The sequence below is a fragment of the Centropristis striata genome, chromosome 5 (assembly GCF_030273125.1).
Source record: "Centropristis striata isolate RG_2023a ecotype Rhode Island chromosome 5, C.striata_1.0, whole genome shotgun sequence".
Taxonomy (NCBI): Eukaryota; Metazoa; Chordata; class Actinopteri; order Perciformes; family Serranidae; genus Centropristis; species Centropristis striata.
This window is the reverse complement of record NC_081521.1, coordinates 41181878-41202921: the sequence shown is the minus strand read 5'-3', so window position 1 is coordinate 41202921 and position 21044 is coordinate 41181878. Positions and strand designations below refer to the sequence as shown.

The 21044-nt window shown below is 38.6% G+C and overlaps 1 protein-coding gene and 1 non-coding gene across 2 annotated transcripts in view; both read right to left on the bottom strand.

Annotated features, from left to right (window-relative positions):
- The window catches only part of LOC131972110 (serine/threonine-protein kinase WNK2-like), a 77896-nt gene that overhangs the window by 34498 nt on the left and 22354 nt on the right, over positions 1–21044 (bottom strand). Inside the window, exons 3-6 of the mRNA XM_059333871.1 lie at positions 8192–8364; positions 6189–6409; positions 5937–6094; positions 1278–1366 (exon numbers count right to left, since the gene is read on the bottom strand). Coding sequence (XP_059189854.1) covers positions 1278–1366; positions 5937–6094; positions 6189–6409; positions 8192–8364 — 641 coding nt within the window. The remainder of the gene's footprint in view (positions 1–1277; positions 1367–5936; positions 6095–6188; positions 6410–8191; positions 8365–21044) is intronic.
- Positions 4875–5061, bottom strand: LOC131972403 (U2 spliceosomal RNA). Its single transcript, XR_009394464.1, has one exon. It is a non-coding gene; the product is annotated as a U2 spliceosomal RNA (small nuclear RNA).

Genomic DNA, 21044 nt, shown 5'->3' with positions numbered 1-21044 from the left:
TGACAAGACACAAAACTCTGATCTGATCTGCTCACGTCACGTATGTGTTTACGTCACATACATGCTCCAGGACAGGAAATAAAGAAACGTGGGATTATTTCCATGGTGGGACCTTCAAGCTGCTCTGGCAGCTCTAATAAACTTACAGGAGTCTTTCCACCAAATGTCCAGGATATGTACAGATAGTATTAGTGAACAGAGAAGGATCTGGAATTACCTCCATCACATTCTGGATGCAGCGATTGGTGGGAGGAGCCAGACGGCTGTGAACGAGACCTGGGAGATCTAGTGATGGTGGAGAACTTTGTGGAAGGAGTAGCTGATGAAAATGTGTGGCGTGAAAACTTCTGCATGTCCAAAGATGCTCTTATGGCTTTAAGTGATGCCGCCTGGCTGCATACAATCACATTTCACACACTTTTGCGTCACCGTATGCAGCAGATTTCCTCCTGAAAACGCTCGTCTAAACGAGGAATAAAAAGTGAAGACGCGACGCCACTTTTGCGTCTTCTGTTCAGACCGTCCTTGTGTGAACGGGGCCTAAGGCACAAATGTGGACTACACACAGATTATATTAGATAGAGTTGGCATCAATATGGTTAGCTGTGAAAAATGCAGGTGTGTTGATAGTGCAAGTGTGACATCTGGCACCATGCATGGACTAGAGCTGTTTAATTAATTACAATTCTATTCAAATTGCTAAGTGAACTAGTTATATATCAAATAAGCAAGAGGCTTATTTCTTTGTTGTGTGAAAATAAGATTCTGCATTAAGTATCGTGATGGTCTTTTTATTGTATTCCTAAGACTTAAAAAGTCTTTGCTTTTACAGACGCTCACAAAAACATATTTTACAAAAAGAATTTGAATAATGATGCAAAAATTATAATTTCCTCCAGCTGTGAATCATGTCGCTATTGCGTTATCAGTCAGAATGATCACAATCAGACTTTATTTCCACATTGTGTAGGCACAACATGGACATGTGTAACCTTTGCTGCAGAGACGGAAGTCACTCACTGAACCCAATCATGCTTCAATAAAAAAAGCAACTGGAAGCTAATTAAGGGTTATTTTCCCCTCTGTACACAAAGTCATTATGTAACAGAAATTGAAAGACATCCTGCAGATATGGTGGGAGACTGCAGTGCTGCTGGGAGACAAACTGTCAGCGCCACAGAAATGAAGTGGGGGAGGTGAGACCAGGCCTGAGAGATGAGAGGGCACCTTGTGGGCCTTTGGCTGGACACTGGACAACGATGGCCACAGTCACTCACCGCTCCTCTTTCTTTTGGCAGATGCACTCCCCAATAATCTCCTTGATTTCAGGATCCATGACCTTGTTGTAGCTGGCTGGCTTCACTCCCTGAGGAAAAGGAAATATAAACAAATGCTAAAGGACACAGCATGAAAGGACACTCTGTTGATGAAGAATAATGATGAAGGAAAAACAAAGGAAAGAGCGTGGGGATGTTTTTGTGATTTTCCACCCTAAATCTGATCTTTTAAGCATGGGACACTCCGACCCTGTAGGGCTCGTCAACCATGACAGAGCACGGCAACCGTGGTCAGCTCCAATCCATGTCAACTGCAACGGATACCAAAGAACATAAAACTATCCAATGGAACCTTTCATAGCTCTTCTGCAGAACAGTCGACTTCTCTTTATCCAAATGTTCACCATATTTTTGGTGGGTGTGTTTTAGAGCAGCTGTCTCCTGCTCTCACATCAGGAGAAGCAGCCTTCTGGAGTCTGCCCTGAGTCATTCTGGATATTGTTTATTGTAACCCATTAAGGCCTAAAGCGGCTGGAAAAAAATGCCTGGAAAACCTCTGGGCGATTTTCAAATGACCCCCTAAAACCTGAAGTTTTTCTGGAAATTCAACACCTTTTTCAGCCTCTGTAGCAGATAGAAATGAAATTCAAAAAGTATTTGAGAGCTTATACCCGTGGCTTTCATACGAAGTTGAGTTTATTTGTCCAAACCTTCAATAAAGTTTTTTTAAAAAATCAACAAACTCAGCAAATGTTACATTTGACTGAATAAAAAATCCTGTGCGTAATACTAATACATGCCCATTAGCAAGATGCTAACATGATATGACCACTGGAAGAACAAGACATAGTTCTCATTAGCCTACTGTAATAAAAAAAAAAAATCATAATAATAATAATAAATAATAATAATACATTTTATATATTGCACTTTTCAGGGTACTCAACGACGCATAAAGTAATATAAGACATAAACAGTCATGATTTCTTATATCATCATCACAATCAATTATTATTACTATTAATATTAATATATTATTAATAATATTATTATTATCTCCAGATGGCCACAAATCTGTCTGTTCTTCGGGGAAAATATGTCGTCTTAAAACATATTCCTCATCCATAAATGCCGGTCGATTGGTTCCGAGGGTTCAAAGTTCGGATCAGCAATAAAATCATCGGCGCTGTTTTCATCAGATCTCTTCCGTCACTTCCTGCTGAGCTCCTCCGCTCATATATATATATATAGATATATATATCTATATATATATATATATATATATAGATATATATATCTATGAAAAGTCCCATGATGCATTGCGACACTCCCGCATGTATTCTGATCATGTTCTGATGCATTTCATTGTCCAAGAGACCGAAAATAGGTGGAAAAAAATACAAATACTACAAAATGACATATCCGCTGTCCCGGCCTTAATGGTAGAAATGCGGGAATGCTTTCCTGGCGTCAATGGGTTAAATGTGAACTACAATTAGAACACAGTAGGCCTTAATTATTATAGTAATTTGACTGTGTATGGATGGGCCGTGACAGCAGGAGTGATTAGACATTTTTCATTCTCTTTTACACTGTGAATGTTTTATTCTGAAGAGATTTTTATCGCTGTTGTAGTACTTTACTTGTACTTTTTGCTTAAATTGTGGGATTGTTGGTAATACATTTCCTTAGCTCAGCACTCTGACCTCATTTTCTGCCACCCAGAATAAAACATATGCAACCTCTGGATTAACATTCCTACACATTATGCAGCTGCATGCTGTATGTGCTCAGGGAGAAGTATAAAGCTATCAGGGTTTCTCTTTGATCAATCTCCTATTAATATCCTGCAGTGGTCCCTGCAGGGTACTCCAATATGCATACAGTAACAATGCAGAGAACTGTATTGAGAGATAGTTGCACTGATGCTGCCCGACCATTAATATGGGCATGGAGGCCTTTTCTTCTTTAGCAGCAGGTGAAAGAGTCATCTCTCAGATTCCCACACTGCCGAGGCCCGAGCATGGAAAATCAATACTCTTCATCAAATCAGGAACACCATCATGACTTTAGACAGCCCCTAATCGAGAAACAGTTTGCAGAATGTTTTGCTTGCAGAGACAAGCTCATTGAAATGGAATGGAATACAGCCTTTAGGCTTTATCTAAAAAACAAAGCAGATCTGGACTCCCTCTGTGACACCATATGGCTCATTAGATTCTTCACCCAAGAAACGGAGCAATGCAGATCTTCTTCTCTAAAAACACTGCTGCATTTCTGCAATTAAAGGAACACTCCACCGTTTTTTCATATTAAAACATGTTATTCGGTCAAGTAAGACGAGTTGATACAGACCTCTTGCGTCTCAATGCGTGCACTCAATCGCCCTGGCGCGCGGCGCCACTTGGCTAGCACTTAGCTTAGCCCAGTTCATTCATTAGGATCCAAACAGATGGACAGTTAGAAGCGACCAAACTCCTCCACGTTTTCCCTATTTAAATACAGCTACACGAGTAGTTAAACGACCAAGTATGGCGACACAACGATAAAACGTGGCGCTTTTCTAAGCGGATAAAAAGGAGAACTATAATGTATGGCGGAATAGCACTTGGGAGCACTTCGACTCGGCGCAGTAATATCATCACTCCTGAAAAATCTTCTCCCCTCAGGAGTGATGATATTACTGCGCCATACTTGGTCGTTTAACTACTCGTGTAGCTGTATTTAAATAGGGAAAACGTGGAGGAGTTTGGTCGCTTCTAACTGTCCATCTGTTTGGATCCTAATGAATGAACTGGGCTAAGCTAAGTGCTAGCCAAGTGGCGCCGCGCGCCAGGGCGATTGAGTGCACACACTGGCTGTGTCCCAAAGTCAAGGAAGGATGCTCAAACGGCTGGATTTGAAGGACACCACGTCATCGACATCCGCCGAAGGACTGTCCCAATGTCGAGGATGCTCCGGAGGACAGAGTCCTTCTTTTGCCCAAATTCCGAGGATGCATGTGTGTATCCTCCGTGCGCTCCGACTACCCATAAAGCATTGCCAACACCGGTCTACCGGGAGATTTAAAAATGGCGAGCGTAGAAACAGCGACGCCGGCGGCGCAATATGCATTTAAATATGTAGATATTTTCAGTTTACACTGAATGTTATCACATAACTTACAAAACGTGTGTTCACAGTCAAGCAAAAACATATGAATAAGCATATGCCAGAATATTAAGCTTAAAGATAATAAACGTCATCTTGATACATTGCCGGTTAAGTTAATTAATGCCGTCTCAGTCGCTAAAGTTATTGTTTATTAATTTATATGTGTCCATGATGATGTACTATGTGCAACTGTGCCATTCAGAAAGTTATACATTTCTTTATTGTTTTTACAGGGACCGAAAGTCCGCTATTATCCGTTATTGTTATTTATAAATAACTGTTATTGTACTGTACTGTAAAATAAAAAATAAAAAATCACAGAACATATTTCCATGATGAATTATGCACCGCTGCATTCATGGCACTAAGTAGCGGCCGAATTCAGCCAGGATCAGTTAAATATTCAGGTTTAATCCACTTTATGGTTTTTACTTGATAAATCATGGAGATTCAACCTTAAAGCATCTTCTTCCATTTTCACAAATATGTGTCAGAGTGCTGATGCCAGAGACACATTCATGTCGTGAACTGATTTTGAAATTGCGGCGCTGAATTTATTTATTTATTTTTTATTAAACTGATAAGAACAGATACTACACTTGATCTTAGCCAAAGGGCCGAGAGCGGCGCTGAAGTTAAGCAGGACGTCCAATTACGCAATGACGCACAGCTGCACACTCCGAAGGCTGTCCCATTTGTGCATTACACCAGTCAAAGGAAGGACTCTTGCCTTGCCTTCGGAGGACCCGACTCTGAAGGAAGGATCCGACCAAGGAAGGATCCTTGACATTGGGACACAGCTACAGAGACGCAAGAGGTCTGTATCAACTCGTCTTACTTACCCGAATAACATGTTTTAATATGAAAAAACGGTGGAGTGTTCCTTTAAACAAGCTGTGGATTTTATGAGGTGATGTCGCTAAAACATCCCTGATGTCACTGCGCCCTATCGCACAAAGCTCTCATCGCATGACCCCGAGTTATAAAAGGAAATGTTTTTTCTTTTATAACTCTAAGTCATGCTTTGCTGCAAGCAAGGTCTCTTTTGAAAGACTGTGGCATAAACAAGATTTTTTTTTGCTTTCAATTTGAGAAACCACAATTATAGAGTTATTCAAAACTAAAGATACCATGTAAACAGTAGTGCTTCTCTCGTAGGTGCTCAGCTGGCACAGCATAAACCACAGTTATATACAATTATAGAGGAACTGTGTGTATGCTTTGAAAATATTTGCGATCCTTCAGTTATTGTTATCTGAATACTTTTGGCTAAAAGTTGTTGTTTACAGTATAAGAGTATGCACAATAAATGCAACAGCTGCTTATTATTATTATTATTATTATTATTATTATTATTATTATTATAATATTGTATCAGCTGTTATTTAAGGTCAGGGTCGCTCATCTTAATCTGTTATCTTTTGGGCTATTAAACATATCCAAGTTAAATATTTTCCCTAAAATCTAATATCTGGAACAAACTGGAAAAAATGCATGTGTACTCACACTAGTGACTTTGCGGTAAATCTGTGCAGCGTTCTGACACTCGGAGTAGGGATATTCTGAGGTGGCCATCTCCAGCATGCACATGCCGAAGGCGTAGACATCCACAGCCTCATCATAGTGCTCCTCATACATCTCTGGAGCCATGAACTCAGGGGTGCCTGCAGAGAGAAGAGTGCATAGTGGATATGTAATATTTTACGTCTTTAGTATAAGCCCCATTAATCTGCCAGGCTACATTTCAAAGTCTCCTACCTATGACGCTCTTAGCAAAGGAAGCTGCCTTGAGGGTTGCCAGTCCTAAATCCCCGATCTTGACTGAGCCCGTGGGTCCGGTGATAAAGATGTTGTCACATTTCAGGTCCCTGTGGATGATGGGAGGGGTCCTGGTGTGCAGGAAGTGGAGGCCTTTCAGGATCTGTCTGCACCAGCTCCTCAGCACCTTGGGCTTCATTACCTTGAAACGCTTTAGATAGCTGCCACAAGTAGAAAGGAACACATCACTTGACAATCACATGAGTTACAAAATATATTTTTCATAAAATACAGACTTTTCAGGACAAACTATAAACAGGGTTCATACACTTGAGTGGTCAAATTCAAAACATAAAAAAGCAGAACTTTGCAGCTTTATTTTGACAACTTCCTGACACGATATCCTGATGCACATGGTGCCTACAGATTCATTAGATCATCTAGTTTCATATGCTCCCAATATCTATCTACAGGGTTCGTACATGTTTTCAGTGGTCAAATTCAAGCATTTTTCAAGGACTTTCCAGGTCCATTGTCAAGCTTTTCCAGGACCTTACAACGGTTGTAAGTTGCATGTTTTAGATGAGTAATTACATGCTAAAAGGAGAAGATTTTACTTAACCATGCAAACAGCGATGGTGTTATACTTTTAGGAGGAACGGTCTTCATTTCAGATAGGCTACTCATTATTATTTACATTGAACATGTGATTATCTATAGTCTATAGATCAGGGGTCTCAAACTCTAATTCCCTGGGGGCCGCTGGAGGCAGTATCAAAATGACCAAAAAAAGACACAAAATGACAGAAAAAACCTAAATCACAGTCACAAGACACAAAATGACACAAGAAAGACACAAAATGACTTAAAAAAGAAACAAAATGGCCAAAAAAGATACAAAATTACCAAAAAAAAGACACAGAATTACAAAAAAAAGACACATTATTAAAAAAAAACACACAAAATTACCAAAACAAGACACAAAATTACCAAAAAAAGTAATTAAAGGGACCTTCCACACACAACACAGTAAAGTGGCATTCATATAAAACTCACATTAAACTTTCATATCAAGGTGGGGGCCACAAAATATCATCACGAGGGCCACAATTGGCCCGCGGGCCGTGAGTTTGAGACCCCTGCTATAGATGGATATAGTCAGATTGCGAGAGAAATACAGTAAGAATTTCAAGCATTTCCAAGCACTTTTTAAACCTTGAAAATACAACATTTAAATTCAAGCATTTTCAAGGATTTCAAGCACCCGTACGAACCCTACACTGTAAAAAATGTCTGTAGATTTTACGGTGAAAAACTGCTAAACCATGACAGTAAAAGACCGTAAAATGATAAATGGGTTAATTCAGTTTCAGTCACAATAAAACATCGTAAATGTATATATCAGCCAAAACAGTATTTAGTATTACATTTTTTTTTTTTAAATACAGTACTCCACTGTAAAATACACTGGCACCATGTTTGTCGTGCAAAAATATACTGTAATATATATACAAGCTGTCATTTTTGTATTTATTTTTTGTAAAAAATACTTTTTTTCACTGTTAAATGTACTAAACACCATATCTCCAACAGAAATATACTGTAATATTTAATGGTAAAATCTGGCATTTATTAAGTATTTCTTGTCAATTATATGGCAGAGCAGCGTTTCTTTTGATGGAAAAACTTTTTATTTTTACGCTAAAATATGGACTAAAATGGCATCTTAAATGGGAAATCAACAGTGCTAATACAATTTTACCGTAATATTACAAAAAGTTGCACCGTATTTATTACGGTAAAGTTCTGGCAACCACAGCTGCCGGTTTTTTACCATAAAAACAACAGGTTTGTTTTTACAGTGTGTATAAAAAAAAAAGGTATGTGAAAAGGTCTCTTTAACCTGTGTATAAGTCTGTCTATGGCACAAATAGTTATTTGAATATCCAATGTTTTCTTTAAACTAGTGTGTCAGTAGAATAAATGCTTTCAGCAGTACTCACGTTTTTAGTGTTCCTGACGTCATGAGCTCAGTCACCAGAACAATACACTTCTTCCCTTTGAGGGGCGACTCCCAGAAGTCATAGAAACGGACAATATTGGGATGTTGGAGGCCTTTCAGCATCTCTGCCTCCTCCTTAAAGCGCTGACGTTCCACTTTTGACAGCTTGCGATCCTAGAGCAAAGATGACAGATGCAGAAATAATGAATATGAAGCACTAATGATAAGATACTTATCATAACATATTTGCTTTGCCGGAACTACCAGATGGAAGAGGCAGTCGCCTTGCAGGCTCGTCCCTGCACATTTTAAATTCATGCATCCAGTATGTTATAGCAACTGGGAGAGACAGACAGAGGGAGTGAGGTCAGTGTCAGTCTTTGAGCTAACAGACATCTCTACCTGGGCCATGTGCAGATCATGGCTGATAACACATCAATGGATTTCTTATAAGGAAAATTCACCATTGAAGCAATACATTTCTTAATGCATGCTGTTTTATGGAGTTCTCCTGCTGCAAAAGTTGTTGTTTTTCCGTCATTCAGTGGCATGATTTGATGTGACAGTGATGTAGTTGGAGGCCTGGAAGGACTATCGGCTACTTCAGCCTGGATTTCTCTGGCTAGCCAGGGACTATGCTCTCCATGCTGCTCAACAACATTCCTGTTTGTTTTTTTTAAAGCAGAGGATGATAACTTTTACAGTGTTTTGGCTAATTCAGATATTAAGATGGATTAATTTAAGGGTGAAATATACACAAGAGGAGCAGGGTGGAGTTGGTGGCGGGCACTCTCCAAAAATCTGAGCTGCAAAGAGCAAACGCTGCCTGGTGATGCCTTTACTCATATCGCCCTTCAGAGCCAACAAAAACTGAATCACTCTGTTGCAATGAATGTCAGCATGGGCAATTTTTGTTCGATGCAGTTGCTGACATAAATCATGAAAGCTTCCCTCCTCACTCCGCCTTATTCTGGACAGAGCTTTGCTCAGACTTCATCAAGATAAAATAAGAACAAAACCAAGAGCGGTGGAGCTGAGACGCTGAACAGATGACCGTTGTATTGCAATATTGTAATAAGTTATTTTGTTGAGTTGCCTCGTGACAAAATGCTGAGTGAATTTAAGTTGGGCTTTCATTGTGAAAGTCAAGAAGGAGTGAAGCAGTAATGTGCTACTGGAAAATTATTTTTAAGAAAAGTTGTTGCCACCTTGATTGACGCTAATTAGAACTACAGAGCCTCCGTATTAATTTTTTACCTGTATAAGTATAGGCAGACAAAATTACAAGTTGTTGAGAACAGGGCTGCTAGGCTAGTTCTAGGTTGCTCGTCTAGAACTAGCACTCTTAAAATGCAATCTAGCCGATCATGGCTCAATGATGAAAAGAGGCTGGCCTCATGCACAGTGACATTTCTGAGCAACACATTAACAACACACAGACCTGAGTTCATGAGAGATAAAATAGTTTTTTTGTAATACTGTGCATAAACATAACACCAGGAAGGCAGACAAGGGTGATATTGTGCAAGCTCATCCAAGAACTAATTCTCTGAAAAGAACAGAGCTTTATAGAGCGAGTAAGATATGGAATGATTTACCACTTGATATCTGTCAAGAAAAAAGCAAAATATCCTTTAAAAAGAAATTAAAGATGTACTTTGTCAGAGGTTCATGTTAGGTGTTGGGCTTATTATATTTTTTGGGGGGGTTTATTTAAATTTTTTTTTGTTTATTTTGGTTGAAAGGACGCTATTCTTTATAGAAGCGATGTTTGCCTGGATTCATGATGTCCAGGATTACAATCAATGATACTGGTCAAAGCTGGATTGTTTTTTTTTGTTTTTGTTTTTTTGTATTTTATTTGTTTTCTGATCAAATGCATTTGACCAATTATTCCTAAACATTTAATCCAAATGGCTATAATTCAATGGTTTGATTCTACAAACTGTCTTTTAAAATTTGTGCTGCACTTTGTAATGAACTTTTGTGCTGCACTTTTCTAATGTATTTTGGAATGTATTTTTACTGTTAAAGTTGTTGTAGGACTGTTGAATATTACTTGTTGGAATGTTTTGACCCCAGGAAGACTAGAGAACTGCCACGGCACAAGCTAATGGGGATCCTTTAACCCATTGAGGCCTGAAAAATCGCTGGGCGATTTTAAAATAAGCTTCTAATTTTCTGGAAATTCTGGAAAAATTCTGGAAAAAAAAGTGTCAACTCTTCTACTAAATAATAGATTTTTCAGCCTCTGTAGCAGATAGAAATGAAATTCAAAAAGGTATTTGAGAGCTTATACAAATACTACAAAACGACGTATCCGCTTTCCAGGCTTCAATGGGTTAATAAAAACAAAACAAACAAAACAGAACTCCTGGTGTTTTGGCTGGGCATCAGAAGCTGAGTGCAATGCATCATTGTACATATAGACACTGCTGGCATGGAACTCAGCTTTCTGGGTCATTATAGCATGCACTGAGAAACGTGTTGCTCCAGTGGACTACATTTACCATAAACACTGATTTGAAAGCCACATAAAAAGGTGGCATTTTTCTACTTTAAGCACTAGAACAATTCAGCCTAAATATCATGCATATTAGAAATATTTCTAGTATTTTCTAGGTTTAATACCTGTAAATTCGACCTCTCATTTGTTAACTTTCATGTATCCAGAGGCTGTGGAAAGAGACATTAAACGCTGACAAGCAGGAGTCTGTGGGGAGAATAAACCCACACATTAACGTGGTCACACCCACTACACACTGCAGCTAAAGGTTACGTGTCATCGATCTCTTCAATCTTTCCTCCATCTCCTTCACTTGCTTGCTCACTCACTCATCCACTACCTAGTGCTCCTTTACCCCCTCCCCCATATCTGCAATCCGTCTCTGCACCCCTAACACCAACCACTCCCTTCTCCACCACTGAACATCCACCTCACTCATTCAAACACATCTTCGGTTAGCCCTCCTCTCTCTCCTTTTCCTCTCCATGTCTCTGTGAGGCTGACCCTACCCAGAGAGCACCTAGCTCTAGGTAGCGCCGAGGGCTTCTTTACTGCGATTTCCCTTTTTTTTTTTAGCCACCACAGCAGTGACTTACGTAACAAACATGTACGTACACTCAGCACAGTGCATAGACTAAAAGCAGGACCCCACCCCTCATAGAGACAAACGACACAGACGGCGGAATGCGATGAACACAACCTAGCGAGATCTAATCTATTTAATTATTCAGACACAGTGAGATGAAACTGCAGAACAAATACGGAATCAGCCTGAATAAGAAAAATTAACAATGAAGCAAGATGTGCTGTGATGAGATGTGTTGAGGAGTGTAGTGATATGATGATAATGCATGGTGTGTGTGTGTAAATGTGGCATGTTAGGTTTTGTGTGCAAGTGTGTGGGGGGTGGGGATTTTCACTGCACTCTTCTAAAGTCCCATGAATAATTCAGTTCTGCAGAGAACCTTTTCTACTGAGGCGAGCTGAGCAATGGAGGGCTGGGGCCGCCCAAGTTGGGCTGGGTTATCCCCGAGTGCTCTTTGCTGAAAAAGAGCAGCACATGGACTGAAGTTTACCTGAACCACGGGTCAGAAAGGAGGAAGGAGACAGACAGCTGGAAGCACATTTTAACCCTTGAGCACTGCAGCATTTCCCCCTTTAGGCGAAACTTCTCTCTTGGCCCACATTACCGTTTTATCTTACTTCCTCCCCCCTCCTCTCTGCATTCATCTTTCAGGAATCATACTGCTATTCCTAAATAACCCTCACCCCCCACCACAGAGTGTTCCCCAAGTCCCAATCACACATACACACACACTCTTCCATTGGCTCTTCCACTGTCTGTTTTGCCTCTCAACAGACATTGGGGCTTTTGCATAATTCAGCAGCCACATGTAGCCTCAGAGGTGTTGTGCACAGCATGGAGATACACACCGGCAGATACATCTGCACACCGAGACACTGGAAGAATGTCATCCCAAGACACACACACCAGACAAAGGCATATCATGGAAGCATCGCTATATGGGATTCGCTAACTGCTTCCTAGCTACTGTGAGGGATGTGAGCGTTTAACTAATGTGACTGGTGATTGCATTACACTTTAAATCTGAGCTGCACTGCAATCAGATCGTCTAGTGTTTCTTTCTGTGCATGTATGTTTTCAGAACCTTATCAAGCCTGTACTGTACACATGGCTAAAGAAAAGGCTCAGCAGAGCGTGGAGCCGCCCAGGCAGGGTTAAACACACACACACACACACACACACACAGAGAAAAACCATGCTGCAGCAGCGACAGGAAAATAGATTGTGACATTAGCAGGAAGCAATCTATAAAGCTGTGCCAGACTGTGCTGCCACCCACTACATCTGGACTAGAAGTCCCCTGCTCTGGCAGCTCATGCAGCTAAAAAAACACATCAGACCAGGTAATAGATTAAAATATTAGTCCTGGGAACTTTGCAGGCTAATAAACCGTGTAATTGCAAAACTATGTGTTCAAATCCAGTTCCTGCATGGCGTAATGTCACATGTTGTCTTTAATGCACGCTGTCCGTTTGAAAAGAAAGCCCCCTTATTGGTGAAGAGATGGTTATCAGCTCAGGTACTTTACATGAGGATCTATGGGTAGATAAGCTGTAAGCCTTACAGTTCCCAGCTATATGAGCTAATTTGATTTGATATGAAAAAAAAAAAAAGGCGCTAGCGGTTTCCCACCCGCCTCTTGGGGCCGAGCACAAACCCTGCCTTAGTTTGAAGTTTAAATTACAGCGAGGCCAGGTATGTTACAGAATGTACGGTATGTGCTGGAGATGGTATCACTGCAGGTGCTTTACAGCGCCAGCAAACTGGACATTTTGTTCATTAGTCAGTACAATTCCTAGCAAAGTCAACATCTACCCAGATGTGTCTGGTTATTTGTAAAGCAACACATGTTTGAGTGTTGTTAGAAAAATTTTGTGTGTTAATTTTGGTTTAGAAACTTTGACTACATATATTTCATTGTCTGTTTCATATTTTTAGACTTTTAGAATCTATACAGACAGTGAAATTCCTTTGACTCTGTAGACATACTATCTTTGTGAGACACAATAACAAGACAGACCACAGAGAGTCAAACAGAGAAGCAGAAATAAAGCATAAAATAATTTACAAATATAGAAAATAATCAATTATTTTAACAGTGTCTAAGTGCAACATAATGGGTAAAGAAACAACCAGGACATTGGTGAAACTTTGACATAAATATAAAAATTACATTACTAAAGAATTTACTGTGGCCATGTTAAAGAAAAAACAAACCAGGAAGCTAATGTGTGTAATGTGAGTCATCATGGCTAATCAGCCTTCATTACTGGCCTATTGAACTCATGCAGAGAGCAGAGAAAAGAAAACACATAGTGTGACATAAAGCTGTCAAACAAAGAGCATGTTTGGTGTGAAAACCCTTCCGGTGTGTCCGACTCTCCAACAGACACGAGTATTAACCACAGAGAGCTCTGACAGCAGCATGGCTAATGACTTAGCATTTAATTGGAGTTTCTGCCATGAACAGAAGCATAAAAAACAACTGGTGATGCTCCAACAGAGCCGGCCCAAGGCATGAGCGAACTAAGCGACTGCTTAGGGCCTCGTGGCCACTAGGGGGCCCCCAAGAGCAACTACCAATAATAAAACCTATGATATATTTTATATTTTTTATTTTTTGCATGTATGAATGATGATTTCTGCATGATCAAAATATGTCAAAAGAGTGCTGCTGCTGATGTAGGCCTATATGTATATAATATAATGTATATAAATGTATATAATATATATATCGTTAGCCTCATAGCATAATTGCCTAAGTCATTTTTTGGCCAATTTGTGATATCTGCCTAAGGTAGTTCATGTTTCTTCAACTTTCTAGACAATAAATGTTCTTTCAGTCAATCAAAGGGATTAGGAGAAGTGTGTTTTTACTTTTAATCACATTTCTGCAACAAGGTATGATGAAGTGATGTAAACGCTAGCAAAACACTTTTAAAGAGAGACTTGTAAAGAGATTTGTTTTGACTAGAAATAAGACATTTTGACAAGATATAAGATCAGTATTCTAGGTTAGATTTTGAGTTTTTGCAGTGAACCTGCTCATATTTTTGGAATAGCGTTCAGTGAGCAGAAGTACTCTGTGTTCGTTCCAAAAAAAGACCAGTGTGATGGATGTAGCGTTTTTTTCTTGTTTTCCGAAACGCTCAAATATGACTTAGGCAAATATGCTATGAGGCTAAAGCCTGATTTCCACCGGGCGCGTTACTGCAGCGTAACGTCAGCGTCGCGTATGACGTTGCAAATAGGTAACACTCTAATCAATGAGAGCGTTTCCACCGGGCGCGTAGCGTAACGTTACAGCAGCGTCACGTCAGCGTCTCTACGCGAGCATTAGGTAGGACTTCTATTTCTCCGCGAGACGCTGCCAAACCGCGTGAATCTCAACAGAGCAGATCACCAGACAGGAAGTCCGACTCAGAATCAGCGTAAAACACTTCCGCCCCTTTCAAAATAAAACACAATACGCAGTTCATGCAGCCTAAAACTACTTCACATCAACATTATGTTATGACCGGGGCACCAGATCAGCAATCAATCAATCAATCAATCAATCAATCAATCAATCAATCAATGGGTCTCAGAGGATCGGCGACAAGGACGACAAGAGACTGATTGTTGAAGTGGAACATCATACAATCATTTATGACATAACATATTGTTTTTATAAGGATAGATGGTCAGATCAACATATCTTTCACCTCAGAGAAGCAAAGTAAGTTGGTTTTTGTTGTTGTTGTTGTTGTTTCTTTATACACACAGTTTATCCATAGACTGTATAAATAGAGTTTAAAGTTTATCACGGGATCTTGCGGTCTCCCGTATGGTCAGGATTATCGCGTGATCTCGTTATCTCGCGTGTATACGGCCGGCTCGCTAAACTGACGTGCTGCTGCTGTAACGCGCCCGGTGGAAATCCCCAGTAAGATATATATATATATATTTAAAACAATCTCAAGTCGCTCTTATAGTTGAATGTGCTACATTTTGAGATCAAAAACCATATGTGACACCCTGGACATCATTCATTTATTGGTGTTATTATTGCATTGGTGTTATTTATGTTATTAACTTGTTATTAACGTCAATATTATTGGCAGAAATAGAGGGCCCAAAATCTAATTCTGCTTAGGGCCCCATGGAGGCTTGGGCCGGCTCTGCAAACACACATGGTGAATGCAGAGACGCATTTCTGGCACAGTTGTGTGTTGAAAGGTGACTCAGAACATTTTTTTTCCTGACAACAGAATGACGCAGTACATTTTTCCTGCAGTGATTGCACTTTTTGCTTGATAAAAAACAAAATTGTGAAGTGCCAAGGGGTTGAGGGGGCTATATGAGGATGAGTGTCTCCTATTGATTATCCACTAATAGAATGAGACTGGCCCTGCAGGAGCAGCTGTCAGGCTAAAGAGTGTTGAGGCAGGCCACCTCGCTGGAGCATCAATCTAAGAAACATCTGACACACTCATATCAGTGAGTGATGGATGCTGATGGTGTTCTCAAACTAAAAAAAAAACTTTTTATCAACTTTTTATACACAAATTTCAAAGCTGAAGTGTTCTGGGTAGTCATCATACCAAGGTTATTATAGTGAACAAACACTAACGAAATAACAAAAACTAGAATTGAAAAAACTTTTTTGTTAACTGAAATAAAAATAAAAACTAGAGTTTTTAAAAAAACGATAACTAACTGAAACTGTATTTTGTGGTTACAAAACTAACTAAAACTAACTGAAATTATAGTGAAAATGTCCTTAGTTTTCGTCTTTGTAAACTTGTTTCATACGTAATTCTTTTGGTTGATATGAAATCTATTTCATCCATCTGGTTTTATGACTTAATAAACTTATTGGGGCTGAGATGGATCAAAGGAAATAAAGGAAACATTTATTGTGACCTTATTGAATCTGGACCCAACACATACCCCATTACAAAACAACTAAAACTAATAAAAACTAAACTAAAACTAAGCATTTTCCAAAAAATAAAAACTAATTAAAACTAATGAACTCACTCTAAAAACGAATTAAAACTAACTGAATTTGAAAACAAAAATTGACAACGAAATTAAAACTAAAACTAATGAAAAATCCAAAACTATTATAACCTTGCATCATACACACAGAATCACCCACAAATATAATTTTTGCAATTCTAAAGCAGAGTCGTGACATTTATCAGGATGGATTCTTCACATCTCATAACTGAAATTAGACACCCCCCAAATTAATGGTGTGAATAATCTCACACAAGATACAGACATATTTCAGACGGCCAGGAGCAACTGTAAAATGTGGGAGACAGTCATTTCGCAAATTATTTTATAATTCAGTCATTTGACTAAGTATTTGAATATGAGCTGATAACTTGTGATATTCAGGAATATGGGAAAGGAAACAAACATTTAACTCTTGAATTAATGGGCCTTAATCATCAGATATCGAAATGTGTGTATCGAAAATGGTATCGAGCATCGAATAGTCCTATCGAGTTGAACATTTTAGTAACGTGAAAACCCTTCTACAGTCATGGAAAAAATGATTAGAGCACCCGTTTTCTTCCATTTCTTGTTCATTATAATGCCTGGTACAACTAAAGGTGCAAATCATTGATAACAACAAAAATAGCTCATAAGAGTTTAATTTAAGAGCTGATATCTAGACATTTTCCATGGTTTTCTTGATAATAACCAAAATCATTATCAAGAAAACCATCTAATAAGCTATTTTTGTTGTTATCATTATAGTAGTTTTAAGAAATGTACCTAGCATTTAAAATAAACAAGAAATTAAGGAAAACAAGGGTGGTCTAATGTTTTTTCCATGACTGTATAATGCTAAGAAGTGCAAAAATATGCATGTATCACATTAATCATCATTAATGGTGTGAATAATCTCACACAAGACACTGGCCAAGAAAGATAGACATATTTCAGACGGCCTGGAGCAACTGTAAAATGTGGGAGACACGGGGACGCAAATTATTTTATAATAATATGTTATAAGTATTTGAATATGAGCTGATAACTTGTGATATTCAGGAATATGGGAAAGGAAACAAACATTTAACTCTTGAATTAATGGGTCTTAATGATCAGATAACTGTTGGTACCGACCCCCCGTCTGTTTTCTCAACCCAGCAGCAGCAAGATAATTCAACTTTTTATTACATCTGCATACAAAATAGGGATGGGAATAATTAGTTGATGATTGATTAAGGGTCGTTAAGAATTTTGTCGATCTGTGTATTTTTTTATTTTAATTTTTATCTCTGACTGCGTATCAGTATCACTGAACTGAAACACGCCGTACGTCAATAAACCAACATGAGCTGAGAATTAAGTTGGATAAATTAAGCAACTGTTTGCAAACTGAAAGTTGCAATAACAATTATAAAACACAGAGAAATACAAGAGGATTCATTTGAGCAAAACAGGCATACTGTATCAAACCCTGCTGGCATGAATTACTGAGTTTAATTTGATCCAAAACTTAAACACCAAACACCTTTTAAATATGAAAATTACTGTGAAAACTAACCTCATGCCCTTTGGGGGCTAAAACATTAAACATTGAACTCCTTGATGTTATCTTTACAGTTTAATCTCACTTGATTCAATATTCAATATTAATTTAATCGCTTAAAAAAATAAAAAATAAAGTACAAATAAAATAGTAAATAGTAAAAATAAAATACAGTAAATTATCTGGTTTTGAGCTGCTACTGATAGGAATACATGTTATGATAAGACTGTTAATGTGGAGTAAATCAAATATAGCAGTAAAAAGTAGTAGATACTCCAATCACTATATCACTATTCCATTTATTTTAAACACAACTGTGAATGTCCTTTAGTAAGCTTCCTATTGGTGTTTTTGTATTATATAGCTTGTTTTTCATGTTTGTACATTTTCAAGGTGTTTAACAATGTTGTGATGCTTTTATTTTGAAAAGGTGCCGTCCAGTGTGAAACGGGTGCTTTCATTTTGAAAGGTAGTGACAGGAAATAACAGGTGGAACGGTTAAATGAAAAAACAAACGGTAAATAATAACGAGTGCGTAGTAATTCATATAAAGTTGATATAAAGTATCTAAAGGCTTCTATAGTGGCTGACTGACAGGACACAAGGTTTGTTAAAGTTTATTTTATTCTGTCATATATATTAGTGGCTATATTTGTTGTCTTAACTATAGTAAAAGTGCTTGTTAGCTCTAGTGCTAATGCTAATGTTTGCTATTTTTTTCAAAATAAAAGCACTGCGGTTATATTGATTTCTAATTTCTTGGTAACCTCACGCGGGCCGGACAAGGACCGCCAACGGGCCGGATGTGGCCCGCGGGCCGCCCATTGCCCAGCTCTGCATTAGAGGTTTAATCTTCAGACAGAGTGGATGGCTTCCAAGCTTTCCATTTGTGACTGTTACGTTTACAAATGATCAAAAAAAATCTGCCTTATTATTATTATTATTAACATTGTACAGAACTGGATCATTATTTCAAACCACAAAAAATAATTTTCTTTTAGCTCACTGCTTTGTAGTTAACACATAACATAAAAGAGAAAAGCCCAGTAGCAAATCACAGAGGTAACGTTTTCAGACTTTAGTGTCTAGTAAGAAATCTTAGGACCATAATGTTTCTGGACATTGGCCCGGATGAGTCTATAAAACGATCAAGCAGCTGAATCAAGTCTCCATCTAAACACTATGAAGTCCATCTAACCTCTTATTCTCATCCCTGATGAGACCAGAATAGTTCACAGGCTTTACCTTTTATTTAAACCTCTAAAAATCAGTCAAGCAGTGAGATCTACAACCGGATGAGTAAACTTATTAGATAAGCGCTGAAATAGGTTTCAGCCAAATTACACGCCTTAAAAAAAAGAAAAGAAATCAATGTCAGCTAAATCTCTCCACAGCTCCGTGCGCCTAATTACAATTTCCTTGGTTCCCCCATTAAGTTGGCCCGTTCTTGATCCTTGGTTAACAAGGAGCAGATTAGCATCATTTCGGTTTAGTAACAATAATGTGACAGAGATTTATTTTTAACAACTTGTCAACACTTTTACTATAAAACCTAGACAGCTAAACCCAGTGTGCTTTATACGTCACAACACTTGGCTAAGGAGATTAACATGAACATATTTTACCCCAGGATGTACTTATAAAGCAAACTAAAACCCAACTCTGTTGAAATCTTAAAAAGTAAGCCTGTACAGATTTGTCTCACTCTCGCACACACCTGGCCACCTGAAACCTGGAGGGCCACCAGGCCTTAGCAAAGACTGTGGTCATATTATAGTTATTGTTTAGCAAAATGCATTTGTGTGTGTGCCCTGTGTTTTTGTTTTCTTTTTTTTATATGCAGATTGGAGTGTGCCATAGCCGCGCTGTGATTGGTGGAGAGGTTCCACGCCTCATTATTATGCAGATTGGGGTGTGCCATAGCCGCGCTGTGATTGGTGGAGAGGTTCCACACCTGGGCTGTGATTGGCTGCAGCCGGAACCACCTGGTTTAAATGGAGCCAAGATGGCGGCCGTCGGTGGCAGCAGGCTTATTCCTCATCCTCCTCTTCTCCCAACCGGTTCACACCTTTTGAGTTAACTTGCAGTTTTGGACTTAATTCCCTTGTTTTGAGCAGTAAGGGTGGGTTGCCAGGTTTTGTTTCTCGTTTTCTCTTGTTTAAGTAGGTAGGGAGGTAAGATTTAGTATTTGTCGTTTGGTTTTTCAGGTAAATTTCTTATTTTTAAGATAGGATTATTAGGGCCCGAGCAGGCAACGACCTATTGTATTTCGAATGATTATTTATTATTTTTATTTTTATTCTCGTGACGAAATGATCGCATATTTCACTGCCTGAACATACCCCAAAACTCATGAAACTTTAAATATAAGTCACACCTGGCGAAAATTTGTATAATCTACTGTCATCCCGAATTTTCACCACTAGGTGGCGCTATAATAAAGGAAAGTGCGTTTTGGCTAATAACTCCCACATACTTTATCGCACATTCAAAAAACGTACATTTTTGTTTGTTATTTTGGCTTTAGTCCACCCCTAAGTTGAAGAATATTTGTATTTACCTAAGTTCTCTTTGTAAATAAATATTTACCCATTCTTCAAACTTATCTTTGTTTGTGGCTACTTGGGGCCTTTTCATGTTGGGCTCTCGGCCCCTAGACTGGTACTAGACTGGGTCATAACACTGCAATGAAAAGGTTCAGTCACAACAACAATGTGATGCTTCATTGATCCGTGCAGGATGATTTTCTTTACTGGAGGTTTAGAATGAGACAGAACAGAACACGCCTCCTTAACCCTCTATGGTACGCAGTATGATGCCTGTTAAGAAAACATGTTTGGAGTGCTTTTTTGTCTTAAAATACACAAAACAAACATAACCTGAAGAAATTTTATAATTCTTGTTTTTGTGGAAGTTTTTGGGGTTTGTTAGCCCGTAGGCAACATTGTACCATAATGGTGCACAAGTGAAAAAAAAATATTTTAACATAATTTATTTAATTAACATGTGTAAAAGATTCAGTAGCTTCAACAGGGTACAATACATAACATTTTAAATTTAAAAACATTATAAAAGGAACTTTTTTAACTGGTTTCCTGTCTGAATGTTGCCTGTAGGAAACATTGTACCATTGAACCAACGACCCATTGAAATGAATGTCTTGAACAGTCTAAGTGTATAAAACTATCAAAAATGAAGGTTTACTCATCTATAAGTAGAAATATATATTT